At 47.0% G+C, this 26,702-nt stretch overlaps 1 protein-coding gene across 1 annotated transcript in view; it reads right to left on the reverse strand.

Annotated features, from left to right (window-relative positions):
- Positions 1-3,635: 3,635 nt before the first annotated feature.
- LOC129837608 (zinc finger protein 516-like) overlaps positions 3,636-26,702 on the reverse strand; it is a 59,471-nt gene continuing 36,404 nt past the window's right edge. Inside the window, exons 2-6 of the mRNA XM_055903910.1 lie at positions 24,696-26,702; positions 14,269-15,621; positions 6,573-6,677; positions 5,270-5,337; positions 3,636-3,788 (exon numbers count right to left, since the gene is read on the reverse strand). The exon at positions 24,696-26,702 is cut by the window's right edge and continues 311 nt beyond it. Coding sequence (XP_055759885.1) covers positions 3,729-3,788; positions 5,270-5,337; positions 6,573-6,677; positions 14,269-15,621; positions 24,696-26,502 — 3,393 coding nt within the window. The 5' untranslated portion in view covers positions 26,503-26,702 and the 3' untranslated portion in view covers positions 3,636-3,728. The remainder of the gene's footprint in view (positions 3,789-5,269; positions 5,338-6,572; positions 6,678-14,268; positions 15,622-24,695) is intronic.

The raw sequence follows: 26,702 nt of genomic DNA on the forward strand, positions 1-26,702 counted from the left end.
ATTTAATTCAGTCTAAGAATTTGTAGGCGTCTTAACCCATACCCAGGATAAGTTGTGCCAAGAGACCACTTTATTGGTCAAGCTATACGTTCAAAACTGTAATGTTTACATGAATTCTGATTATTTCCATGGATACACAACATCCTGAAATATATGTAGACGCCTTTGTTAGAAAGAAAACCATATTTCCCTTGACGGAGTGATCCTGAATGTAAAACACATCTCAACTTACCCCACTTTCCCCTACTGCATCAGAAGGCTGCAGTATTTCATCTGCAGATCCAGACAGGATGCTGCTCATTCTATCACAAGCAAGGAAGGGAGACTGATGAAACCGGTTGACTGGTGCCATATTTGTGTATTTAATGTGGACAGGATGACATGACATTTTCTGCAACGATGTACAAAACTTTAACAGAACTGAGAAGGCCTCAGATGAGGTAGAGCTTTCACATCGGGGACAGTCAAAACAAAGTATAAAAACCAATCTGAAAAGAATCAAATAAAACAACTCCTGTCTGCTTCTGCTCTGATCCTTGTAACTAATAAATACAGATGTCAACCAAATACATTTCAAATAATGTAATCTACGGAAAAATTGCAATGTAGTTAATTACAAATAAAAAGCCAACAGACACACACAACTTGGAGGCATTGTTAAAACCCCAACCAAATAGAAATAAAGACTTCCACCAAGTTCTTTGGGAGGGCACCCTTGGATATCTACTGAACAAGTCCTACTTTTTTAGCAAAGAGAGAGAGAGACTAAAAAAAGCACTCTGTATGAAACATTTTTATGCACCTATCATTTTCCATTAGAAAACTGAACTAAGCAGTGTACTACAAACCAAACGCCTAAAAAAAACACATTGAAAATTATATTAAATAATTGATATCTATAATAATAATAATAATAATAATGATTAAAAACCAGAGGTGACATTGAACTGGACCACCTTAACCAATCAAAGACAGTTAAACGTGTTAAAGCAGTAACCTAGTCTAAGTGCACCGGAAATGCCATTTGGTATCTAACGCTGTAACGGGTTTGGTAAGATTAAAATACAGACACACTGACTTACATACGCACGCACACACGCACAAATACTCACTCTCTCACTCCCGCGTGGTCTGCTCGTATCAGCTAAGAGTACAAATGAGTACAAATGTGTATTTTAGGAGTTCATCTTAAAGGGTAATTCTGTACAACGGTATTTAATGGCACTAATTATTAAGGACACTACTTGATAGGCTATATTATCCGCTTCAAGTATTTGACTATCCCCATCTTTAATATACACATACAGTAAGTGTAGCTATATTCAAGCACACTGTTGTAGGCATATTCAACCAACCACACCAAGTAACCGATACAGAAATCTCTTCATCTTGTGTTCATGTAAAAACTACTACCGAGGTCTCAAAGTAGACAGTATTATATCCCATGCCAATAATTCCATATCCCCCCCCCCAAAATATTATTCTAAACAGCTGATAATTATTCACTCTTTTCCTATCTATCTCTGGCTATCTGTCTCACACTTGGACATTTGCAGTGTCATGGACAGTGCATGTGACCTTGCGTGTATACGTTTGCTCAAAAAGACTGTCTGCCCAATAGTCTGCTTGTCTGAACGAACATGTTGACATCCATGCACCAAAACAAGAATTACTAACTTACTAGAGCGTCACCTCACCTGGGTTGTGTTCATTAGGCACCAAACGGAAGAAAATGGACTGAAACAGGGCCAATCTGGTTTTGTCCAATCAGAAACGCTCATTTTTGTTTTCCGTTGCAAAATGTTTTTGGTGTCTGCCCTAACAAACAGGACCCAGGTACTTACATTTCAATAGTCATAGGCATGGCTATGAATCCAGGAGGCGTTTTATGAGGGTGAATGCAACTTTGAGAAAAACATCACACATATGGTTACAGTGAAGCCTCTCCTTATATCGCATATACAGTATACAAGCATGGCTTTAGTCCTCACTTCCTACCTGGCCGTACAAAAACAAAAACAAGCTTCTATTGCAAAGGAGGTAGAATGCAAAGCGTCTAACGGGAGTCTAATACGCAGAGGTAATCAAGAAGGGGCAAAACACACACACACACACACACACACACACACACACACACACACACACACACACACACACACACACACACACACACACACACACACACACACACACACACACACAGCAACCCTACGACGGCGCAGCAGCCATCAGAAACAAAACACTGTCTTCATCAATGCTCCCTGAAAGCTCTAAACGCCTGACCTCTCAACCCCCCCCCCCCCCCCCCCTCCCCCACCACCAAAAAGCCACTGTCGTGAGGACTAGCTTTTAGGAGTATACTCTTATTCAAGTAGAAAGGAGAGTACGGCAACTTGAACCAAACAGTCCGACCACTTTGTTCCTGCTAAGAGGTTTCAGTAAGTGGGTCTAATTTGAGGTTGGAGGTGTGGGTGTGGGAAGAGGACTACGCTCGAATCAGAGGGATCAGAAAACGGCCTCCTCTTCTTCTCCTCCCAATAATTGAACGACCGTTAAAACCGCACACTCTTTTTAATGAGCAGCCACCTCCTCTCACACTGTCATTATCTCTCTCTCTCTCTCTCTCTCTCTCCTCCTCTCTCTCCTCTCTTCTCTCTCTCTCCTCTCTCTCTCTCTCTCTCTCTCTCTCTCTCTCTCTCTCTCTCTCTCTCTCTCTCTCTCTCTCTCTCACTCTCTCTCTCTCTCTCGCTCTCTCTCTCTCTCTCTCTCCTCTCTCTCTCTCTCTCTCTCTCTTCTCTCTCTCTCTCTCTCTCCTCTCTCTCTCTCTCCTCTCTCTCTCTCTCTCTCTCTCTCTCTCTCTCTCTCTCTCTCTCTCTCTCTCTCTCTCTCTCTCTCTCTCTCTCTCTCCTCTCTCTCTCTCTCTCTCTCTCTCTCTCTCTCTCTCTCTCTCTCTCTCTCTCTCTCTCTCTCTCTCTCTCTCTCGTCAGATCGTGTAGTGGTCACTTCACTTCAGCCAATCATACTGGACTCATTATAGTGGTCCTCGAGAGGATAGAACACACACACCGTCTTAAGCTTGTCAAGTCAGCTGCAATCGGAGGGTTAGCTAAGTGTGTTCAGTTCAGTCAGTGTAAGCATCACCAACTAGGCTGCTCCATTCTGCCGTGTGTTATTAAGGGATCAGTGCCCTGAGGAACGCACAAAACCATTTCATCACAATCTAAATCAAATGGGGAAAAATAGGAAAACGGAAAGCTATAGGGACGTCACTATGCCACCATGCCATCCTTGCCCATGGGTCCACAGAGGGGGAAAACAGCATTTGTTTGCACAGTGTCCGATTTTTCCTCTCTTTCCAAGAAACCCTTTTCTTTCTTAAAAAAACAAACACATTTCAAATAATCCTGGTAATATTTCAATCCAAAACGGCAACGGGGGTGAGTTCACGCTGATGTCACTCTGTCAGGTGGTGTCTCTGACACAGCTCTCAGGTCTCTCTGGTGTCTGTGGGGAGGGGCCTGGGAATATGGATGGAGTCTCTAGCTCTATCTTAGGCCCTGGGGATGTCACGTTGGTGGGTCTGTTATTAGGTCGCGGTGGGTCGGTGGTGGTGGGTGAGAACCAGTCCCCCTGCTCCTCCTCCTGATCGCGGCCCAGTCCCGGTGGTCTGTAATCAGGGTACTGGGCGTTGTCGAAATGTACGTGGTGGACACTCTGGACGTGGGTCTTCAGGTTCCCTTTCTGAGAGGCTCGGTACGGGCAGAGGCGGCATCGGAACGGTCTCTCCCCTTTGGGACACACACAGCAACACACACACACACACAGAGGTCAGAGGTCACACAGAGGGCAGATATGGCATGACCTTTCATAGAGTACAGGTGGTGGCAGAACTCTCCCTTGGAACGATTTCATTTGGGAGGGATTTAATACGAGGAACAATACATAGAATGATGTAAACCATGCTGGGACTGACTGTAGGTAAACAGTACAACGAATAAGACCTGTATACATACACACAGTTAGAACACAAACAGGCACAAAAACTAATTTAACCCCAAATCATGAAACGTCATGGCAACAGACTTCTACCCATTAAAATACACTGCACCTGATTCCAAAAACGACACGTTAACTTTCCTCTTTTCTAACCTACATGAACCTGCCCTCCTCTCCGGTGAGAAGCCTGACGTGTGTGTAAAAGGGCCACGCAACCTTGTTGTCAGTGAAGTCCTACTTCATTTCTCTCTCTCTCTTTCCCTCAGTCAGCCAGCTCCACCCACTCGCTTCGCTAATTAGACTGACTTACAAACGGGCTCTGACGCCAGTCACATAAATAAGCAACGGCACACCTGAACTAAACAAATGAAATTGCCGTTTAATTGCGCCTAATTATCATTATGATACATGGAATATAAAATGGGGGGAAACAAATGACTCCTTCTGCCCTCAACCTCTCATTCCATCTCTCTTACCTGGAGAATAAGCAGAAAAATATGTGTGTTATCATACATCATTATATTGCGGTGAGGGAAATAAAACCCCCAAAATACACAATTAATCAAAAAAGAATCTAAAAGCAGAGCCAGGCGATCAGGCGGGCCGGTTGAGACGTGAGCGGAAAGCGAGCACCTCTAGGACACCGTCGTCCTGTTAGGAAGCGAGGCGGGGAGGGAGGGAGGCTGGATGGGAGTGGTGGACTAAATTACACTAAAGGTTATCGTCCCCGTAAAGCACCGCCAACACTACATCTAATTGGACCCCGACGCTGTTTCTGCTCCCATCATTCATAGCGTCGCGATACATTTGCGGATGGGTGATTCATTAAGATGGAGGTGCGGCTTGCGGACCAGGCGCTTTCACGAATGTCAAAGCAGAGGAGATTTACCTCACCCAACCCTCTCTCTCTCCCCCTCTCTTTCTCTCAGAAAACTTTCATCTGATGCAGAGAGAAAAGAGACATTTTGTGTGTTCTCAGGGCCAATCCTCCACACAGGGACGGACTACCGGAACTGTAGTGTTGCCATCTATTGTTCTAGTGACTTGGTGACATAGTGACAACAAGAAATATATGGAGTCTGAAAGCGGACGATTCCGGAAGGACACATAACTCATAGTGAAAATGACAGAATGAATATAAAACAATAAGGACAGGAGCACCAGCAAACATGCAGGCACGCAAACATACACAGACAAACACACGCACACAAAACTGACGTGCATAAGAAAACGGGAAGCATCAATCCAACGTGAATCTAGGGAAACAACATACTTGTTTGCGAGCTTCCGAGGAGTTGGTTTGAACGTCAGCACCTCGGAGTCCGTTATAATCAGACACGACTGTTGGGGAAAAAGGAGGGTGAGGGGTGGGGGGGGGGGGTTGGGTACTTGTTAAAAAGAAAAGCTCATAGTCTCCATTCACCAGCATCCCCATTAGCAAACGCTACCATCAACCACAGCAACAACCAGTTAGTTAAAGAGAGACAACACAACAACAGCAGAGCAGAGTGGAGCTCGATGATGATGGTGGTGATGATGATGAGACCTGGTGGAGTGAAGCCAGTGATTTAATATGACACAGACATGCTAATGAGGGGCCTCGGGGTGACTGGCCTTTCGCGTGAGGATGACGTCCACGCTGAAGAAAACCATCGGTGACAACATTAATTACAGCTCACTCTCTCTGTGTGTGTGTGTGTGTGTGTGTGTGTGTGTGTGTGTGTGTGTGTGTGTGTGTGTGTGTGTGTGTGTGTGTGTGTTTGTGCAATGTGTGTGTTTGTGCGGCACGTGTGTGTGTGTAGGGGGGTAAAGTGTGTGTGTGTGTGTTTACAGTGGATGCTGAGGGGAGGACTCCCTCTGCATCACTTATCGTTTGGCTCCTGTCACTTAGCATCACTGGCTGTGCCGCATATCATTTACACTCTCCGTAAAGAAGTTACTTATCTCACTGTCTACCACTATTACAGCTGCCCCCCACTGATGGACATGACTAGAGAGGAGAGGAGAAAGAGGACAGAGGAGAGCAGAGGCGAGGAAAAGAGAAGAGAGGAGCCACAATAACTGGTTTGGCCGCCCGAACAAGGATGTGTGATAATGGGAGACATATGTTGGCATGATGGACAAATGCTACGGTTCACTAGCATGCACAATTCCTTGTCTCTATCTGGCACGTGATTAATAATGTACACGGTTTGTCACAGGTCAGCAAATCCTATTCGTTTAAAAACCTATTGACCAGCTATCCTGGTCAAGGGCAAAGAATGGACCCACAGGCTGAGGAGCGCAAATGAACAAATAATGTAGTTGAATGTTACTGATGTCCAGTATTGGATATGTGATTGTATGTATTGTATATATATATGTATGTGTGTGTGTGTACGGGCATATGTGTTTGTGCGCACATACATATACACATGTGCATTTGTATACACACCTGTGTGTGTGTGTGTGTGTGTGTGTGTGTGTGTGTGTGTGTGTGTGTGTGTGTGTGTGTGTGTGTGTGTGTGTGTGTGTGTGTGTGTGTGTGTGTGTGTGTGTGTGTGTGTGTGTTTGTGTGTGTGTTAATCCCCATTTACCTGTGTGGGATCTCATGTGTGTGCGGAGGTGACTGTGCTGACTGAAGCTCTTCCCGCACTCTTGGCAGCCATATTCCCCTTGTCGAACCAGAGGCCTCAGCATCCCTACAACACAGAGAGAGAGGGACACGGGTTAAAACGTCGCTCCTCTTAAGAGCCACGTCACCTGGGACGACACAGAGAGAAGGATATGGGAAGAGAGAAAGAGAGAGGTAACAGGGAAAGGGTGATAAAATAAGAGTAAGGGGAATTGTGAGAGAGAGAAAAAAAATACAAATCCACACAAAAGACCCGATGACCAAAATGAAGATGTAGCGCTGGATGGGAGGATAGAAAATAAGAGGGAGAGATAGCCGGGAAGAACTAGATGAAGGGCACACGGGCCGCACCTGCTGCCTCGATCTCTGAATGCTCGGCTATGAAAAGCCAACTGGCATTTACTCCTGAGGTGCTGGCCTGTTGCACCCTCTATAACCACTGTGTTTATTACTTGACCTAGCTGGTCATCTATGAACATTTGAACATCTTGAAGAACGATCTCGCCTTTAATGGCCATGTACTCTTATAATATCCACCGGCACAGGTCAAGGCAGAGATGGCGTGACCTTCCAGAGAGGACAGGTGGTGGCAGAACTCTCCCCTTGAGCGGTTTTACTTGGGAGGGATTCAATACGAGGAACAACGCATAAAATGACGTAAACTATGCACTGTTATAATCCCTACGCAGCCAGAAAAGGACTGGCTCCTCCTCAGAACCTGGAGAACCTCTACGGTTCTTGCCTTTCTAGGGAGTTTTTCCTAGCCACAGTGCTTCTACATCTGCATCGCTTGCTCTTTGGAGTTTCAGGCTGGGTTTCCATATAAGCACGTTGTGACTTCTGCTGATGTAAAAAGGACTTTAGAAACACATGTAATCGATTGATGGATTGATTGGATGCAAACGAATGGAACACAGGGCCACAAAGGAGTAGACACCGACCGACATGGTCGGACTAGTCTCTCGTCTCTGGCTGGAGAGAGCTAGCCTCAACTCTAGTCGAGGAGAGTAGAGTATAGAGAGGGAAGCATCATTAGTATGTCTAATGTGTCATTATGGGAGGCTAGCTCCAGGGGTTGGACTGCAGCTGTCACACAGCATCATCTCAGGCTCTGACAGGCAGACACACACAGCTACACGGCCGCCGCATAAATTACAGCCAATTAAAACGCCCCGGCTGTGATGTGCCCGCTCCGCCGACCGGCCCGCGTGTCATCACGTCAGGTGTGTGTGTGCGTTTGAGAGAGAGAGAGAGAAAGAGAGAGAGACAGAGAGAGAGAGAGAGAGAGAGAGAGAGAGAGAGAGAGAGAGAGAGAGAGAGAGAGAGAGAGAGAGAGAGAGAGAGAGAGAGAGAGAGAGAGAGAGAGAGAGAGAGAGAGAGAGAGAGAGAGAGAGAGAGAGAGAGAGAGAGAATCACCTTCGTCGGGTCACTCCTCCCTTCCTCTTTCTTGGCTCATTGTGTGTTCTGTTTATTTGTACTTGTGTACGTGTGCAGAAGGGGAATATAAAAGATCATCGGCGTGTCATCCGGTGATGCAGGATGCAGGGAGACAGCAGGAAGATGAGAGAGACCAACTTGGTCCATCCATCGTCACATAACCCCCTTTCCTCCCCACCACCGCCACTACCAACCCCTCCTATGACCTCTTCCCCTGCCAGCCAAAAAGCCCTGGGGGTGTGTGCAGTGAGTGAGGGGGTGAGTTCCTAGCCCTGCCTTGGCATGTACCTGGGCTCATGGTGCCCGCTGGTGGTACGGGTGACAGGGGAAGGGAGGTGACTGAAAGTGTCTCTGGCAGGCCTAACCCTGCCTGGCCCCTGGAAACATCCAGCCAGACCCACAAGCCTCCCTCTCTCTCTTGCCGAGGCACTAATGAAAGACAAGTGAGCTGGACTAAACACACTAATGCACACATACACCCCCCCCCGCCACACACACACACACATCCTGGCTTTCTCAAAAAAGGTCACTTTATAGCATCTGACTCAAAGGGCTAAGGCAGAGCGTGACGGTATCTGCCTGGACGGGTGACAGCGATGTCATACGTCTGCCTCCCAGGCTGTTTTCTCTCTCTGGAACATGGGGAGGAATAGAAGCCTGCCAGCTGGGTGTCTTAAGCAGAGGCCCACTTGACCTTAGGAAAGTAGCAGCAGAATACGGGGGGAATTCAGGATGTTTTGGTAATGACCATTTCTAAAGCAGCTGCTGCTGGGTTAATTATTATGTCACGTCTCTCGCTCTTTGCCTTTCTCTTTCAATCTCTCTCTCACTCTCTCTTTTTACATATCTCTCTCTCTTTTTACATATCTCTCTCTCTCTTTTTTCATATCTCTCTCTCTCTCTTTTTACATCTCTCTCTCTCTCTCTTTTTACATCTCTCTCTCTCTTTTTACATCTCTCTCTCTCTTTTTACATCTCTCTCTCTCTCTCTTTTTACATATCTCTCTCTCTCTTACATATCTCTATCTCGCTCTCTCTTTTTACATATCTCTCTCTCTCTCTTTTTACATATCTCTCTCTCGCTCTCTCTTTTTACATATATCTCTCTCTCTTTTTACATATCTCTCTCTCTCTTTTTACATATCTCTCTCTCTCTTTTTACATATCTCTCTCTCTCTTTTTACATATCTCTATCTCGCTCTCTCTTTTTACATATCTCTCTCTCTCTTTTTACATCTCTCTCTCTCTCTCTCTTTTTACATATCTCTCTCTCGCTCTCTCTTTTTGCATATCTCTCTCTCTTTTTACATATCTCTCTCTCTCTCTTTTTACACATCTCTCTCTCTCTCTTTTTACACATCTCTCTCTCTCTCTCTTTTTACACATCTCTCTCTGTCTCTCAATTCAATTCAATTCAATTTGCGTTATTGCCATGACGTAACAATGTACATATTGCCAAAGCTTATTTTGGATATTTACAATATAAAAATAAAAATGAGAATCAAAATTGTCAATGGGACAACAGTAACAACAATAACCAAGGATCAAAATAACCATACATTCAACAATAACAATAAGCATACAGTAGAGTACATGTGCAGGTTGATTGGTCTGTCAGACACTGTCCCTCAACTTATGGCAGGCAGCAATGTAGTGCGCTGCCAACCCACAGCTCTCTGCGTCCTCCCCCAACAGGACGGGTAGCCTATCCTCATTCAGAGAGGTCTTTGAAACCTTTAATAAGGGTTTCAAATTTGGGAAAATGACACTCTAATTGTTCTAATTTTGTCAGGAAATGCCGCTCCGTCTCAGGTTCTCCTGTTGTGCAGTGGTTGCACAGCCTTTCCTCTACAGGGAGCCAGGTTTTCCTGTGTCTACCCTTCTCAATGGCAAGGCTGTGATCACTGAGCCTGTACTTTGTCAAGGTTTTTCTAAGGTTTTGATCAGTAACCATGGTCAAATATTTAGCCACGGTGTACTGTCGATTTAGGGCCAGATAGCACTGCATTTTGCTTTGTGTTTGTGCTTGTGTTTCCCAATAAGCAATGTAGTTTTGTTTTGACTGTGTTGTAATTTGGTTTATTCTGATTGATTGGATGTTCTGGTCCTGAGGCTTCAGTGTGTTAGTAGAACAGGTTTGTGAACTCAGCCCCAGGACCAGCTGGATGAGGGGACTCTTTTCTTTTCTTTGCTCAGCTCTTGGCATTGCAGGGCTTGGTAATGATATGAGAGGGGGTCACTGTATGTTTCCAAAACTTAATTGCTCTTTTTTGAGTTTTTATTATTAGTGGATATTTGCCTAATTCTGCCCTGCATGAATTGTTTGTAGTTTTCCTCTGGACATGTAGGATAATCTTACAGAACTCTGCATGCAGGGTTTCAATGGGGTGTTTGTCCCATTTGATGAAATCTTGTTTTGCAAGTGGACCCCACACCTCGCTGCCATAAAGTGCAATTGGTTCAATGACATATTCAATTAGTTTTAGCCAAATTTTAATGGGTATTTCTATTTGAATTTGCTTTTTAATGGCGTAGACTGCCCTGCGTGCTTTCTCTCTCAGTTCATTCACTGCCTCATTAAGGTGTCCAGTTGAGCTTATTTTTAAACCTAAGTAATTGTAGTGTGTGCAGTACTCTATATATTTTGTACCAATTGAGAACTTTGGTGTAATTCCCTGAGATCTGGATCTTCTCTGGAAAATCATTATTTTAGTCTTTTTGGGGGTTACTGCCAGGGCCCAGGTCTGGCAGTACTGCTCTAGCAGGTCCAGGCTCTGCTGTAGGCCATGTGCTGTGGGTGACAGCAGGCATAGGTCATCTGCGAAGAGTAGGCATTTAACCTCTGAATTGTGGAGACTAACACCAGGGGCTGAGGATTTTTCTAGAATAGTGGCCAATTCGTTCATGTAAATATTGAAGAGTGCAGAGATCAGATTACAACCCTGACGAAGGGCCCGCCCCTGGTTAAAGAATTCTGTTCTTTTCTTGACAATTTTGATGCTGCACGTATTACCAGTATACATTGATTTAATTATGTCGTATGTTTTACCCCCTACACCACTTTCAATAACTTTGTAGAACAGTCCTGTATGCCAAATAGAATCAAATGCTTTTTGGAAGTCGATAAAGCAAGCGTATATTTTGGTATTATTTTGGTGGACATGTTTGGTATTATTTTGGTGGACATGTTTATCTATCAGGGTGTGTAGGGTTTAAATATGATCAGTTGTGCGATGTTTTGGTATAAATCCAATTTGGCTTTTACTCAAGACATTGCGCTTATTAAGGAAGTTTAGAACTCTTACATTTATAATACTACAGAAAACCTTCCCCAGGTTACTGTTCACACAAATGCCTCTGTAATTGTTAGGGGCAAATTTGTCTCCGTTTTTAAAGATTGGGGTTATGAGTCCTTGATTCCAGATGTCAGGGAAATAACCTACACTCAGGATCAAATTAAACAGTTTTAATATAGCCAATTGAAATTTTGCACTAGTGAGTTTGAGCATCTCATTTAGGATGCCATCAGGTCCGCGTGCTTTTTTTTTAAAATTTGAGAGCCTGAAGTTTCTTATAGAGTTCCTGGTCAGTAATTGGGGAGTCCAATGGATTTTGATTGTCCTTTATAGGTTTTTCTAATCCATTCAACTTCTCATGAATTTGGCGTTGTTTTGCATTTGTGTCATTTTGAACGGTGTAGTAGAGTGTTTTAAAATGGGTTGTCCATATGTCACCAATTTGTAACGCTAATTTTTTTTAGTTTTTTCCAATTTTGCCAGAAGTTGTTAGTGTTTATGGACTCCTCAGTTAGTGTCAGCTGCTTGCTGTTGTACTGGGCTTTTTTGGTTCTGAGTGTTACGTGTATAGAGTTTTAAAGTCTCACAGTAATGATGGCGTAATTCACAATTATTTAGGTCTCTGTGCTTTTGGTTGGATAGTGTTCTAAGTTTTTTCCTTATAATTTTACAATCTGCATCAAACCAGTTGTCATCTGTGATCTTTTTTGTTTTGTTTTTGATCAATTTCAATTGTGCTTCTTTTGCCGTTTGCCTGAATATATAGTTGATGCTTTGTACTGCTAGATTGATGCCTTCTTTACTGTGAGTGAATGTGGTATCCAGAAAGTTATCTAAGAGTGTTTGGATATTTTGGTTACTGGTTGCTTTCTGGTAATCTTCTGTGCTGTTTTGGGCCCATCTGTATGCATGTCTGATGTTGTACAGCTTACTGGGCTGTGAATGTGTGGTTGTTTCCATGTCTGTTCTTTTGAGGAACAATGTAATTTGGCTGTGATCAGACAGGGGTGTTAGTGGCTTGACAGTGAATGAGCTGAGAGAGAAGGGGTCAATGTCTGTGATCATATAGTCTACTGTACTGTGGCCAAGAGGTGAGCAGTAGGTGAATCTCCCCAAAGAGTCCCAGTAACCTACCATTGACAAAGTACAGACCCAGGATTCTACAGAGCTGCAACAGATCCCTTCTGTTTTTGTTGTCTCTCTCTCTCATTTTACACATCTCTCTCTCTCTACATCTCTCTCTCGCTCTCTCTCTTTTACAAATCTCTCTCTTTTGACAAATCTCTCTCTTTTTACACATCTTTCTCTCTCTCTCGACACGTTTCTCTCTCTCTCTCTCGACACGTTTCTCTCTCTCTCTCTCTCTCGACACGTCTCTCTCTCTCTCTCTCGACACGTCTCTCTCTCTCTCGACACGTCTCTCGCTCTCTCTCTCTCTCGACACGTCTCTCGCTCTCTCTCTCTCTCGACACGTCTCTCTCTCTCGACACGTATCTCTCTCTCTTTACACATCTCTCTCTCTTTACACATCTCTCTCTCTCGACACGTCTCTCTCTCTCTCTCTTTACACATCTCTCTCTCTTTACACATCTCTCTCTCTCGACACGTCTCTCTCTCTCTTTACACATCTCTCTCTCTTTACACATCTCTCTCTCTCGACACGTCTCTCTCTCTCTTTACACATCTCTCTCTCTCTTTACACATCTCTCTCTCTTTACACATCTCTCTCTCTCTCTCTCGAAACGTCTCTCTCTCTCTCTACACATCTCTCTCTCTCTCTCCCCCCGTCTGTGAGAGTATCATCAGCCGGAGCCCTGACCCAAACAGTTGGCGACAGGTCAACAACGGGAGAGTGGAGATATGCCTCGCAGAACAGAGACCCACGAAGGTCCTGCCACATCTTTCACTGTTATAACATCACTCCCTAACAGCGGAGGCTGGTGGGAGGAGCTATAGGAGGACTGGCTCATTGTAATGGAATCAATGGAAAGATTTGAAATATGTGGTTCCCATATGTTTCATGTGTTTCATACCATTCCATTGCCACCATTTCAACGAGCCCGTCCTCCTATAGCTCCTCCCACCAGCCGCCACATCTCCCTACATATAGAACACACACTGCCCCAGATACATGTGCCTTTTTACAGTACCTTGTGTGCTCCTACACACACACACACACACACACACACACACACACACACACACACACACACACACACACACACACACACACACACACACACACACACACACACACGCATTCTGACACGGTCAGCACACACACACGCATTCTGACACGGTCAGCACACACACGCACAGCTACTTTAATGCATCTCCCTTTCATTATTTATGCCCCTGTCAGACTGGCCAGTCGGCCTGTCTATCAATCATCTTCTGCCAGATGGTGTGTGTGTTCAACTGAGCCTACGTGTTTGTACTGACCACCCCAGGGGCCAGTCCCTCTGGTAGATCCAGTCCAGTGTCGCTCCCCACCACACGTGATACGAGCTGTCAATCAGCGAGCCAAAAAAGGGCTGCTCAACATCTCCTGGCATCTGGCCTTCCCTCTAAACACATGATCCTAAGGCGTGTTGATCATCATCCCTACTGCCCTTCTGACTGTCTCCCCGTCTCATCACAGCACTGACAGGCTGCTCACATAACACAGACTAGAAACGTATCTGAATATTACAGATAGAAAAAATATACTGTTTGTGAAAAGGGTGACTTTTATGCCAGAGGGTGACAGAGGGTGACTTTACAGTCATTAAAGATATCTTGTGAGAGTGGCAAACAATGAGTGGACATTCCCTCTGTTTTCTTGATGTTATTTTGTGTCCACGTCATGTGCCAAGTTCGCTATACATATTTTCCTATCTATTTAAAGGACCTAAGGTTGTTTCATAGCTCTGCCCTGGCTCTTACCTGTGGGGTCCAGTAGGGGGTTGGCGGCGCCCCAGCGGTGGTAGAGTGTCGCCAGGTCATTGGAGTTGCAGCTCTTCAGGAAGCTCAGGATGTCCATGGGCAGCTCTGGTGTCTCCACCCCCCGTGCCTCCTCCTGTTTCACCTCCGCACGCTGGGCTGACGAGGAGGAGGTGGAGGATACCTGGACGGCGCTCCCATGTGTCTGGGAGTGGGAGGCTCCATAGCCCTGGCCTGCCGTGGTGGTGTTGTGGGCTGGGCGCTCAGCCCTGGGTCTGCCCTGGGACTGTGGGTGAGACTGGGTGTGGGACTGGGAGCTCCTGGGCTTGGGCTGGGGCTGAGGCGAGCTCCTGGCTCTGCTGTACTCTGCAATGCCGTGTTTGCTGGACAGCATGAATCCCAGGCCTTCCTGAGGCAACATGTACCTTTCCACCAGCCTGGTGGTTCCTCCGACACCGAGGCTAGGGGCTGCGGGTCGCTGGGGAGCCCTGGCTGCAGTGCTCTTCTCCAGGGAGCCGGTCGAGCAGCCTCCCCGTGGGTAGATCTCCACTCTGGGCCTGGAGTTGGAGCGAGAGCGGTGGCCCTGATCCGGCACAGCCTCGCCTCTCTGTCTGCAGCTGCCTACCCTGGGAGGCCGCACACTCTGGGGGCCTGAGACAGAGGAGGAGGACCCTTGTGTGGAGGAGGAGGAAGAGGTGCTGGGTTGACTGGCTGCCCTGTCCCTGCTGTCTTTCTTCTGGCCCCCATTCAACGATGGGGGGCGTGTGCGTGGGGTGCGCACCACAGGGGGCAATGGGGGACACTCCCTCCCATCCAGAGCGGGAGGAGGGCCCGTGCGTCTCCTTGAGGACGAGCCCTCTCGGGGGCCCTTGAAGCCATTCTTCAGGAGGGCCCATTTGGGGGCCAGGGCGCTGCTGTTGATGCGATGGGCGACAGTCTGGTGCATCCACAACACCTCCAGGTAGTGGGTGGAGTGGGAGCAGTAGGAGCACTTATGACTGGGCAGGCCCTTCTGCTGAAGGGCTGAGGAGGCCGGGCCCCTGTGGCCCTCGGCTCTCACACACAGGTCCAGAGGAGCAACACGGTGAGAGTCAGCGGGTGAACTGCTCTCTGCGGTGCATTTGTCTCTCGACGGCCGGGCAGAGAGGTAAGGGTGGGGGGCAGAGGATTGAGCAAGCCCGTGGAGGAGAGCCCTCTTCAGCTTAGGGACGCTACTGGGGGTGCCTCTCTCAGAGCTGGAGCTGGGGTTGGGAATAGGTCGGCCGTCACTGGTGTGCTGGAGACGTAGATGGGACAGGAAGGCAGAGGACTCCGTGCTGACAAAGTCACACAGGCTGCAGACGTAAGGCTTCTCATCTGTGGAAGGCGAAACAGAACAGAGATGGTTTGGTCACTTCTCTGAAACATTCGGCCAGAGGTGGGAAAAACACTCAATTGTCATACCTGAGTAAAAGTAAAGATACTTGAGTCATTTTCTATTAATAAGGTAAAAGTGAAAGTCACCCAGTAAAATATTACTTGAGTGAAAGTCAAAGTATCTTGTGGGAAAAAGTACTACATTTTGAGTAAAAAAATAAATGCATCAAATTCTTTATATTTTATTAAGCAAACCAGAAGGCACAAAGATATTTTGTTTACATTTTCTTACGAACAGCCAGGGGCACACTCCAACACTCAGGCATTATTACAAACAGTAGCTAATAGAGCCATGACTACGTGGAACTCTCTTTCACATCGGGTAGCTCAAGCTAGCAATAAAATCTTATTTTTTTTATAAACATATAAAACAACGCCCCGTGGCACAACGAGACACACACTTGTACATTGTGAATGTGCGATTGTGGAGCAGTGGGCATTTGTATAGGGCACAATGTCTTGTGTGATGGAATGTTATATTAATAATGTAGACAATGTTTTTGTTGCTATCTGTTGTTTTATTCCTGCTTGGACCCCAGGCAGTCCTGCCTGAGGCTGCCGGGGCAGCAGCTAATGTCGATCCTAATAAATCCAGCGTTTGTGTGAGTCCGCCAGATCAGAGGTAGTAGGGATGACAAAACGTTTATTGATAGGTGCGTGAATTGGACCATATCGCTCTCCTGCCTGAGCATTCAAAAATGTAACGAGCACTTTTGGATGTCAGGGAAAATGTATGGTATGAGTAGAGATATATATATAATATACACATTTTCCTTAGGAATGTAGCGGAGTAAAAGTAAAAGTCGTCAAAAAAATAAGTAGTAAAGTACAGATACCCAAAAAACGAATAAAGCGAAGCCAGTTCAGAAACAGAACGCTGAATTAGATGCTGGTAACAATCACGCCTTCCTTATTTGGCGGTCTATTTAAGCTGACCGGCTCTGCTCACATATCCTGCTACCACTTGCTGCTACTGCTAATATGCTTTTGCTTCTTTTGCTCCCACCACCACCCCAGGCTCCACCTGTTAGGTTCTGTTTTCCTGCTGGGGGGGTTTTATAGCTTACCGCGCTCACTGCTTGCAGGACATTTTATATTATGACGCTTTGCTTGGGCAGTGAGCTACCCTGAAGGAGCAGAATCTATATCGGCAAGACTTGCATTATCCATTCTTTAATAAATGGTGAAACATTCTACAAAACATTGATCTGCCTAGAGATTTGCTTGAAATAGTAACTGACAAGTTGAATTGAGTCATGTTCCATGAAAAAGGGGGTGTTGTGCTTCCTCATGACCACTTGGTGGCAGTGTTGGCCTAAATACCAAACTTGTACCAAACCGTAAGAATATATGGAGAGAATCTGAATTGATACCTCACGTCCCCTCTCCTTGCCTCCTTCTCAAAACCATTTGGAGCATAAGGTCAGAGGGGTGGGAATTCTGAATTGAGATTCTCCTATAGGCCGAAATGTATGGCATTCGCATCTGATTCAGTGCATCTGTACATGTCACAAAAGAGTGTCATTCCAGAGAATTCCAACATATGTGAGTAAACAGTGTCTTTTCTCAGGAAATTACCATGTAGAAATTCACTCTGATGCTAGAGGTATTTGTAGGCCTAATGATGAGTATGATCATGGTTTGTAATATCTCAACAAGAACAACAAGTGAAGATAGTCTTCCTGCCTTTTGATACGCTGATTCATGTATTTAATTGGCTGCATTACTACACTGAACAAAAATACAAACGCAACATGGAATGTGTTTCATGAGCTGAAATTATTTTTTTAAATCACCAAAATGTTCCATATTCACAAAATGCTTCATTCTCTAAAATGTTGTGCACACATTTGTTTACATCCCTGTTAGTGAGCATTTCTCCTTTGCCAAGATAAAACATCCACCTGACAGGTGTGGTATACTAAGAAGCTGATTAAACAACATGCTCATTACACAGGCGCACCTTGTGCTGGAGGCAAAAGCCCACTCTAAAATGTGTAGTTTTCTCACACAACACAATACCACAGATGTCTCTTGTTTCAATTGGCATGTTGACTGCAGGAATGTCCACCAGAGCTGTTGCCAGAAAATGTCATGTTCATTTCTCTACCATAATCCGCCTCCAAAGTTTTTTTAACGAATTTGGCAGTACATTCAACCGGCCTCACAAGCGCAGACCACGTGTAACCACACCAGCCCAGGACCTCTGCATCCGGCTTCTTAACCTGCGGAATCGTCTGAGACCAGCCACCCGGACAGCTGATGAAACTGAGGGTTTGCACAACCGAAGAATTTCTGCACAAACCTCCAGAAACCATCTCAGGGAAACTCATCTGCATGTTCATCGTCCTCACCAGGGTCTTGACCTGACTGCAGTTCGGCGTCGCAACCGACTTCAGTGGGCAAATGCTCACCTTCGATGGCCCTGGCACGCTGGAGAGGTCGCGCTGCATGAGGCAAAATGGTGGTCACACCAGATACTGACTGGTTTTCTGATGCACGCCACTACTTTAAGGTATTTGTGATCAACAGATGCATATCTGTATTCTCAGTCATGTAAAATACATAGATTAGGGTCTATTTAAATTGACTGATTTCCTTATCTGAACTGTAAACTCAGTCAAATCTTTGAAATTGTTGCATGTTGCGTTTATATTTAAGTTCGGTGTCTATTTCTACTGGTTGTAGAGTGCAGTTGTCAATGTTCACCACACGGTGGCATATATACCGAGTCCCCCCCTGCACACACACACACATAAACAGAACCCCACAATCTATCACAGACAAACATAAATACAAAAACACTCACACACCCACACTACTCCAGAGCGTTGCTCACCCACCTCTCACTCTCTCTCCCTCATACAGGAAGAAACACAAACACACGCACTACTCCAGAGCGTTGCTCACCCACCTCTCACTCTCTCTCCCTCATACAGGAAGAAACACAAACACACGCACTACTCCAGAGCGTTGCTCACCCACCTCTCACTCTCTCCCTCATACAGGAAGAAACACAAACACACACACATGTTCAGTAATACTTCCTGAGGCCCCTTAAGGCGGCAATCAGCAGTTGAAACAATAACAAAGCGTGCTCCTCACCCCTGGAGATATGCCCCTGAAGATGGGACTGGACATATGTAACCACTCTCAAATTCATAGACAGAGCAATGGATGCAAGGACTGACCATCCAGGATATCAAAATGCTACTTTTAACGATGTTATGATGCTATAGTGTTTATTTAAGTTGACTTTCTTTTTTACAAACATTAGAGTCAAACAAGCGTATATGTTGCGTTATGCTGGGGTACCGGAGTTGAACTAAGCTCACGAGGCATTTATAAGTTATATTCTTCAAGAATCAAATGGGCACATATCCTTCGATTATCATTACAAAAAATGGATGTAGCAACTGCAGACTGCCCCTTTAATTAATATGGATATGTGTCCACACACTCAGTGTCTTCTGATGTACAAAACCTCCCTTGCCCACTGAAACACACACACACACACACACACACACACACACACACACACACACACACACACACACACACACACACACACACACACACACACACACCACTGTGTTCCCACTTCGTAATTAGAACATGCCACAGCCATCTGCTTTTCATTTGGCTTCCCTATTGTCCACATACTGCAGTGGCTAACACCCAGCCAGGGTTGAGCTGGAGGCTAATCATTTAGCAGACGCTCTTATCCAGAGCTACTTATAGTTAGTGCGTTCACCTTAAGATAGCTAGGTGAGACAACCACACATCTCAGTCGTACATAGTTAGCTACTTTTTTGAGGGACAATGTACCATCACAAAAGTCAGTACCAGTAGGTGGTGTGCATGTCTGTGTTTGAGAAGGGGAAAGAGCCTGGCTCCCATAGAGCTGTCGGTGCCAAAACCTGCCTTGCTGCCAAGGGGAAACCACGGGGAAGGGGGAGGGGGGGAAATAACATCCATCTGACATAAACAAACACTGGCTGGGATGTCCGCTGTTAACTGCACACCTCCCTCGCTCCCTCCCTCCCTCACTCCCACTCAGCAGTCAAGGCAATCGAGACTGTCACCTGTAGCTCCTCTCCTCTCCTCCACATGTACTGCAGACATACAGGTGATCCTGGAACCCAGAACCAAATCTTGCTTGCGCTCGCCAGTCTGTCGCAAGAGACTAACAATTGGGTGGGACTAGGAGACGAGATATCCAGCGCCTACAGTCACCATACAAACATTCTAAACGTACATTACTCAGCCATTTGGAAAGCCTATCCACACTTCATAAGTAACGGCCTGAAAATGATCGTGTTCTCCTATACAGTATGTACTGTAGATAGTAAATAGGTTTTTAAAAAAAGGCCTTTAGATACTGTCTCTGTCTGGGGATCATAAGAGTGATGGACAGGGTGGGCAACCTGCCAACTCCTCAGCAGTGCATCACCTCACCTCCATGGACCTGATCACCTGATCAGCACACTCCTGCAGCCATCCAGTCATGTTCATTGGCATTTCCAAACTATAAGCAACACTGTCAACACCGCAAACCTTGAATGAACCCCTGACTTGAACGACTCGGGGACCGATTCAATCAAATCCGCTTTAAGTAACGTCCGCATATCTGATGTTTTGACGGCGTCGGAGTTGGAATGGCGTAAGAGCTGTCAAGTCCACAAGAGGCTCACGGTATACCTAAAGCGGACACGGCCATTGGCTGCACGGAGTCGCATTAAGAAAAATCTTACAGCCATGTTAACTGGAACGTGAGATGTAATCTACACCCTAATTAGGCTGATTTAAATCCTTATCATTTTGTTTAATGATTTTAATAATTATTTCTATACAACTTTCTCGCTGTGAACTTCTAACGCGAGTGGGACTGGTGTGGCTTCGTGACAATGATCACATTTGACAGCTCCGACGCAGTTCCACCTCCGACACCTCCAAAACATCCGCTATGCGGTCATTGCCGGTTAACACTTGATCTGATTGAATCGAGGCCTTTGCTCACCTTCCAACCAGATCACCTGTCTGTCAGTACACTCAAGTGACGTCTGGGAGTGTGTGTGTATGTGATGTGTGTGCACATGCATTTCTTTTACCCTTATTTTACCAGGTATGTTGACTCACAATACATTCTCATTTACAGCAACAACCTGGGGAAGAGTTACAGAGGAGAGAAATGGGATGAATGAGCCAATATTGGAAGCTGGGGAAGATTAGGTGGCCATGATGATATGAGGGCCAGATTGGGAATTTAGCCAGGACACCGGAGTTAATACCCCTACTCTTATGATAAGTGCCATGGGATCTTTAGTGACCACAGAGAGTCAGGACACCCGTTTAACATCCCATCTGAAAGACAGCACCCAACACAGGGCAATGTCCCCAATCACTACCCTGGGGCAGTGGGAGACTTTTTGTTTTAGACAAGAGGAAAGAGTGCCTCCTACTGGCCCTCCAACACCACTTCCAGCAGCATCTGGTCTCCCAACCAGGTACAACCCTGCTCAGCTTCAGAGGCAAGCCAGCAGTGGGATGCAGGGTGGCATGCTGTTGGTGCATGCTAGGTGTGTGTGTCCTCTGAGAGTATGTGTGTCCATTAGTAGTGTCTCTATAAATAACAAATCCCTGAGACGTGGGGGAGCAGGAGAGGCATCAGGGAGGCTGGATGGCCTCAGCGGGGATTAGGTAACCAGCCAGTGGAACATAGAGGGTATAGATAGGGCAGAGGACGTCCTACCAGGCCTTGTTACCTGACTGTCTGACAGGGGATCTGAGGTAGCTCTTTCCACCTTCTCCTCCCTACTTAAACCTCCACCCCCCCCCTCTCCTCCCTCTCTGCAGATGACTTTGTCAACCACTTTGAAAAGAAGACTGACGTCATCCGCTTCTCATTCACTCAGCCTATTGAGTCCAGTGGTCCCACAGAACTACCCTATGCCTTGACCGCGTTCTCCCCTCTCTCTCCAGATGAAACCCTGCAACTAGTGAGGTCCGGCTGCCCAACAACCTGCCCGCTCGACCCCATCCTCTCCTCTAGACCATCTCTGGAGGCCTTCTCCCATTCCTCACTTCCCTCATCAACTCATCCCTGACCACTGGTTGCGTCCCCTCTGACTTCAAAAGGGCCCGAGTCGCTCCCCTCCTCAAGAAATCAACACTCCTCGGACATCAAAAACTACAGAACAGTATCCCTTCTTTCTTTTCTTTGCAAAACACTTGAGTGTGCTGTCTCTAACCAACTCTATCTCAGAACGATCGTCTTGACACCAACCAGTCAGACTTTACGACGGTTCACTCAACCGAGACTGCTCTCCTCTGTGTCATGGAGGCTCTCCGCACTGCCAAAGCTGACTCTCTCTCCTCTGTTCTCATCCTCCTAGATCTATCCGCTGCCTTCAACACTGAACCATCAGATCCTCTTCTCCACCCTCTCAGGGCTGGGCATCTCAGGCTCTGCACACGCTTGGATTGCATCTTACCTGGCAAGCCGCTCCTACCAGGTGATGTGGAGAGGATCTGTATCTGCAACACGTACTCCCATTACTGGTGTCCCCAAAAGCTGGGTTCTAGGCCCTCTTCTCTCTATATACCAAGTCACTCGGCTCCATCATATCCTCTCATCATATCCTCTACAACATCCGTAGAGTACGACCCTACCTCACACAGGAAGCGGTGCAGGTCCTAATCCAGGCACTTGTCATCTCCTGTCTGGACTACGCTGTTGGCTAGGACCCCGCTTGCGCCTTCAAACCCCTGCAACTTACCCAGAATGCTGCAACCCACCTGGTGTTCAAACTTCCCAAGTTTTACCGTGTCACTCCGCTCTTCTGCACACTCCACTGGTTTCCTGTCGAAGCTTGCATCCACTACAAGACCATGGTACTTGCCTACAGAGCAGCAAGAGGAACTGCCCCTCCCTACCTTCAGGCTATGCTCAAACCCTACACCTCCAACCCGAGCACTCCATTCTGCCACCTCAGGTCCCTTGACCCTCCCACTAGGATAGCAGAGTCCCTGCCCATCTTCCGAAAACATCTGAAACCCTACCTCTTCAAAGAGTATCTTAAATAATCCTACAGCACTCGAGGGGAGAAAGTTTTGTGAACAAAAGTTTTGTGAACTTTTCCCCCGCCTTACTAGCTCAGACTTTGCTGATAGTAAGTACATTATTCCTCAATAAAATAGCTATGTGATATGTAGTTGTCCCACCTAGCTATCTTAAGATGAATGCACTAACTGTAAGTTGCTCTGGGATAAGAGCATCTGTTAAATTACTAAAATGTCAAATGTGTCCATCACTGCCACGGCCTGCGTCCTGTTCATTTGGCATCAAATAGGGGAAAAACTGACTGAAACAGGGAGGGACTACCTGTCCTTGTCCAATTAGAAATGCTCATTTTCATGTTCAGTTGTAGAACATTTAAGAATGTATTTCATTGTGTAACCTAATGAACATGATCCTGAGTTCTTTTTTAAACCAACTGCCACGTGGGAGGGGGAAAAAAACAATGTTCACTCAGAATCCATTGCTGTGATCTTAAAATCTCCTCAATCTCTCATTAGCCTGGTCCCAGATCTGTTTGTGCTGTCTTGCCAACTCCTATGGTCATTGTGATGACAAACATGTTGAGTTGTCTATGCTGCACTAACAGTTCTAGAACCAGGCGACTCACTCATGTTCTCATACGTAGGCTACTGCACATAACATCCCAAGGGATATGATAAGTAAGATACATTCTCTGCATACTAACTGAATAAGTAAATGTTCCTGTCTGGGGATTTAGTACATGAATGACAAAACAGGAAGTTCACAACAGACATGAACAAGTGTTTTCTTGTGTGTGACAGTATGGCGAACAAAAAAGCAACTTTCTCCTTTCTTTCTTTAGTCTAGTGAAGTTGCGTGTTCTCGTGCTATTTCTCTATTTCTCTATTTCTCTCTGCTCAATTTTCAAACACTCTCATGTTGAAAGCCGAGGGGGAGAAAAAAATACTGTTTTTTTTTACTGTAAATAATTTTAAAAAAGGAGAGCAAAAACATATTCACACAGATCAAAGGGGGGAGGGGGTTTCCTGAGACAGGAAAAGCTGAAATAGCACACTGCTCGAGCACGAAGAAAAACGACTTCTATTTCTGACATTCTAACCCGCCAGGGAAGAGAGTGAAAGACTAAGCTCCGATTCTTAACTGTGTATGAAAACATGATAAGCAGAGACATATTTTCAACAAGTTAGTGCTAACACTGACACCCACTCAAATACCTGTCTGTGCCATACTGAAGAACGTACATACCAAGCAATCTTAAATCTTAAATCAACCAAGATGTATATGTTTATCAGTATTTTTTCCCAGTGTTTATTGCTCAAGGGGGGGAAGAAATGATAGGCATTCCAAGAATTCCAACTCCATTGTAATGCCACTTTCAAAGCATAAGCTTTCATTCATCAAACCACCCATTGACTTTTCATCTTTGTCTGCTTTTGTCAACCGTCTTGCTGTTTTCAACAGTGGCTTGAACACAAATGAGAACATAATGACCTGACATGATACAGTCTATCATCTTGTTTATGTAAAGCGCACTCAAAAACAGATCCTGAGCAGTTCCGACTATCGCCACAGGGTGGCTCATGTCCCCACTTCATATGGGGCTGAGTTGACGAGATGGAATCACAATGATAGGGATCTCACCAACAGATGTTTGCTAGTGGGAGACTGTCAAGATCAGGGGCCTTGAAAGAGCTTGAAAAGGAATGAGCTCCTACAGCATGCTTAACATAGTCCTTACATTGAAGCTTATCTCTTGGATTTTGTCATTCTAAATCTCTTGAGAACAGAGCTAAATATCTTGCTGTTGTCAGATTAAAAGGTTTGTTCACATTCTATTTCCTCTCAAATATTGCCCAATTCCCCCCTCACTAATCCAACTACGGTCACACGACAGAGGGCTTATATTAGGGTCAGGAACTACTTAAATAACCGCCGAGGTATGTTCACTAACCTGCCAGTGGGACTGCGTTGCCGGTGCCCATCTCAGGGGCGTCCTCTCCCAGGGTGGAGGCTGGTGGTGAGTTCCCGTACCCTGGGGTGCTGGGCCTGCTAGGGGAGCCTGATTCGGGATCACTGGTGGATCCCCAGCGGTCCCCTCCTTGCCCTGCCCTGTTGTCCCCTCCGGACCCGGAACCCCTGCCCCCATCTCGCCTCTGGTGGACCCGCTGGTGCACAATCATCTGGTGGCGGCTGCGGAACACCTTTCCGCACTCGAAGCACTCGGTGGACTTGGACTGGCTCTGCTGGGAGGAGGAGGAACGTCGGCCCTGGCGCGAGGAGGGACGGTACTCCGAGTCGCTCAGGCTCTCGGGAGTGCGCTCCCCGGGGGAGGTGTGGTGGCTACTACCCCCTCCCCCGCTGGCGCTGCTGCGTCTCCCTGAGCGTCGCTCCCTCTGCTGGCCCTCCAGGATGTAGTGGCTGCTCTTCTTCTCGTACACCACGGTCCCTCCAGCCAGGACCTCATCCCCTTCTCCACCTGCCGTAGCCTTCATACTGTATGCCTCCACAGGCTCCAGAACCCTGCCCCGCGTAGCCAGCTGCCAGGCCTGGTAGCTACAAACTGGGTCCAGCTCGGGGATCCTCTGGCCTAAGCGCCTCTTCTCTTCCTGGGGTTTTTCTTCGACAGCTGGCTGGAGGCTGAGGTAGTCCAGGAGGCGCCTTTTGGCACCGAGAGAGTCCGCGTCATCGCTAGGTCGTCTCTGGCCCTGTGTCGGCTGCTTAGCCTGGCTGTGGATCTTCTCGTGGGCCTTCAGGCTCTCTCGGTCATGGAACAGGTTTCCACACTTGGAGCAAACCTGGTAAAGGCTTGTGGAGGTCACATTGGTCTCTGGGTCTTGGGCCACGTCGTTGACGGTGGCCGCGGCCTCTTGGGAGTCTGCCTTTGGTTTCCCCCGGCCGGAGGCCTTGGAGCCATTGTGGGTCTTCATGTGGCTCTTGAGGAACCAGGCTTCCCTGAAGCGGCGGCCGCACACCCGACAACAGTGCTCAAGGAGGCCTGCGTGTTTCTTCATGTGGGACTTAAGGAACCAGGCCTGTGTGAACACCTGGCCACACGTCTCACAGGGGAAGGCACCATCAGTGACCTGAGTCCCTGCTTCTCCCTCCGTTGCCACTGCCTCCTGACTCACTGGGGTAGTCTCGTCCTCCATGTCGGCTGTGATGTGCACCTTCTCGATGTGACTGAGGAGTTGGTCCTCGCGCTGGGTCTGGTACCCGCACAGACGGCAGCAATATGGCCGCTGCTCAGAGCTCGACTTCTCCCTTTTGACGCTCCTCACCGCCGTCTTCCCTATGCCCTCTTCTGTGTCAGCGTCTCCGTTGACGACCCTGTTACAGGCCGAGCTGCTCTTCGTCGGACTGGTTCCACCGTCCAGTCCCTCAGACACACCCACTTCAACTGACCCGTCCTCTTCCTCCTCTGGCCCCTCCTCCTCCTCGGGGTGGTGGCTAGTGAGCGTGCGCAGCTTGTGACTGCGGATGTGAACCTTGAGGTTGCCCTTCTGGGAGGCGCGGTGGTCGCAGTAGGGGCACTTGTAGGGGCGTGCGCCTGTGTGGCGCCGCATGTGCTGCGACAGAGAGCTCTGGAAGGGGAAGCTGCGGCCACACACGTTGCAGTCGTAGGCTGAGGCCTTGTCTTCTTCCCCCTCTTCTCCATCTCCTCCATGGCTGGCCTTGCATCCCTCCTCCCCCTCCTCCAGCCCTCCCGCCTGGGTCTCCATGGCCTCCACTCCTCCTCCTCCGCTCTCTCTGGGGTTCATGGTGCTATGCCTCCCACTCCCTGCCTGCGCTAACTCGCTAACAGTGGATCTACACTGCTATCCGCAGTAGCTCATCTAGCTGTAGCGTTCTCCGTCTGTATCAGCCAATCCCAATGCTATCTGTCCGTGCTCATCCACTGCCAACTGTAAGGGTGCATCCAGTGCTATTCAGGCCGTGTTCATTTAACACTCTTTTGCCA

This window comes from Salvelinus fontinalis, chromosome 38, assembly GCF_029448725.1.
Source record: "Salvelinus fontinalis isolate EN_2023a chromosome 38, ASM2944872v1, whole genome shotgun sequence".
NCBI classification, from domain to species: domain Eukaryota; kingdom Metazoa; phylum Chordata; class Actinopteri; order Salmoniformes; family Salmonidae; genus Salvelinus; species Salvelinus fontinalis.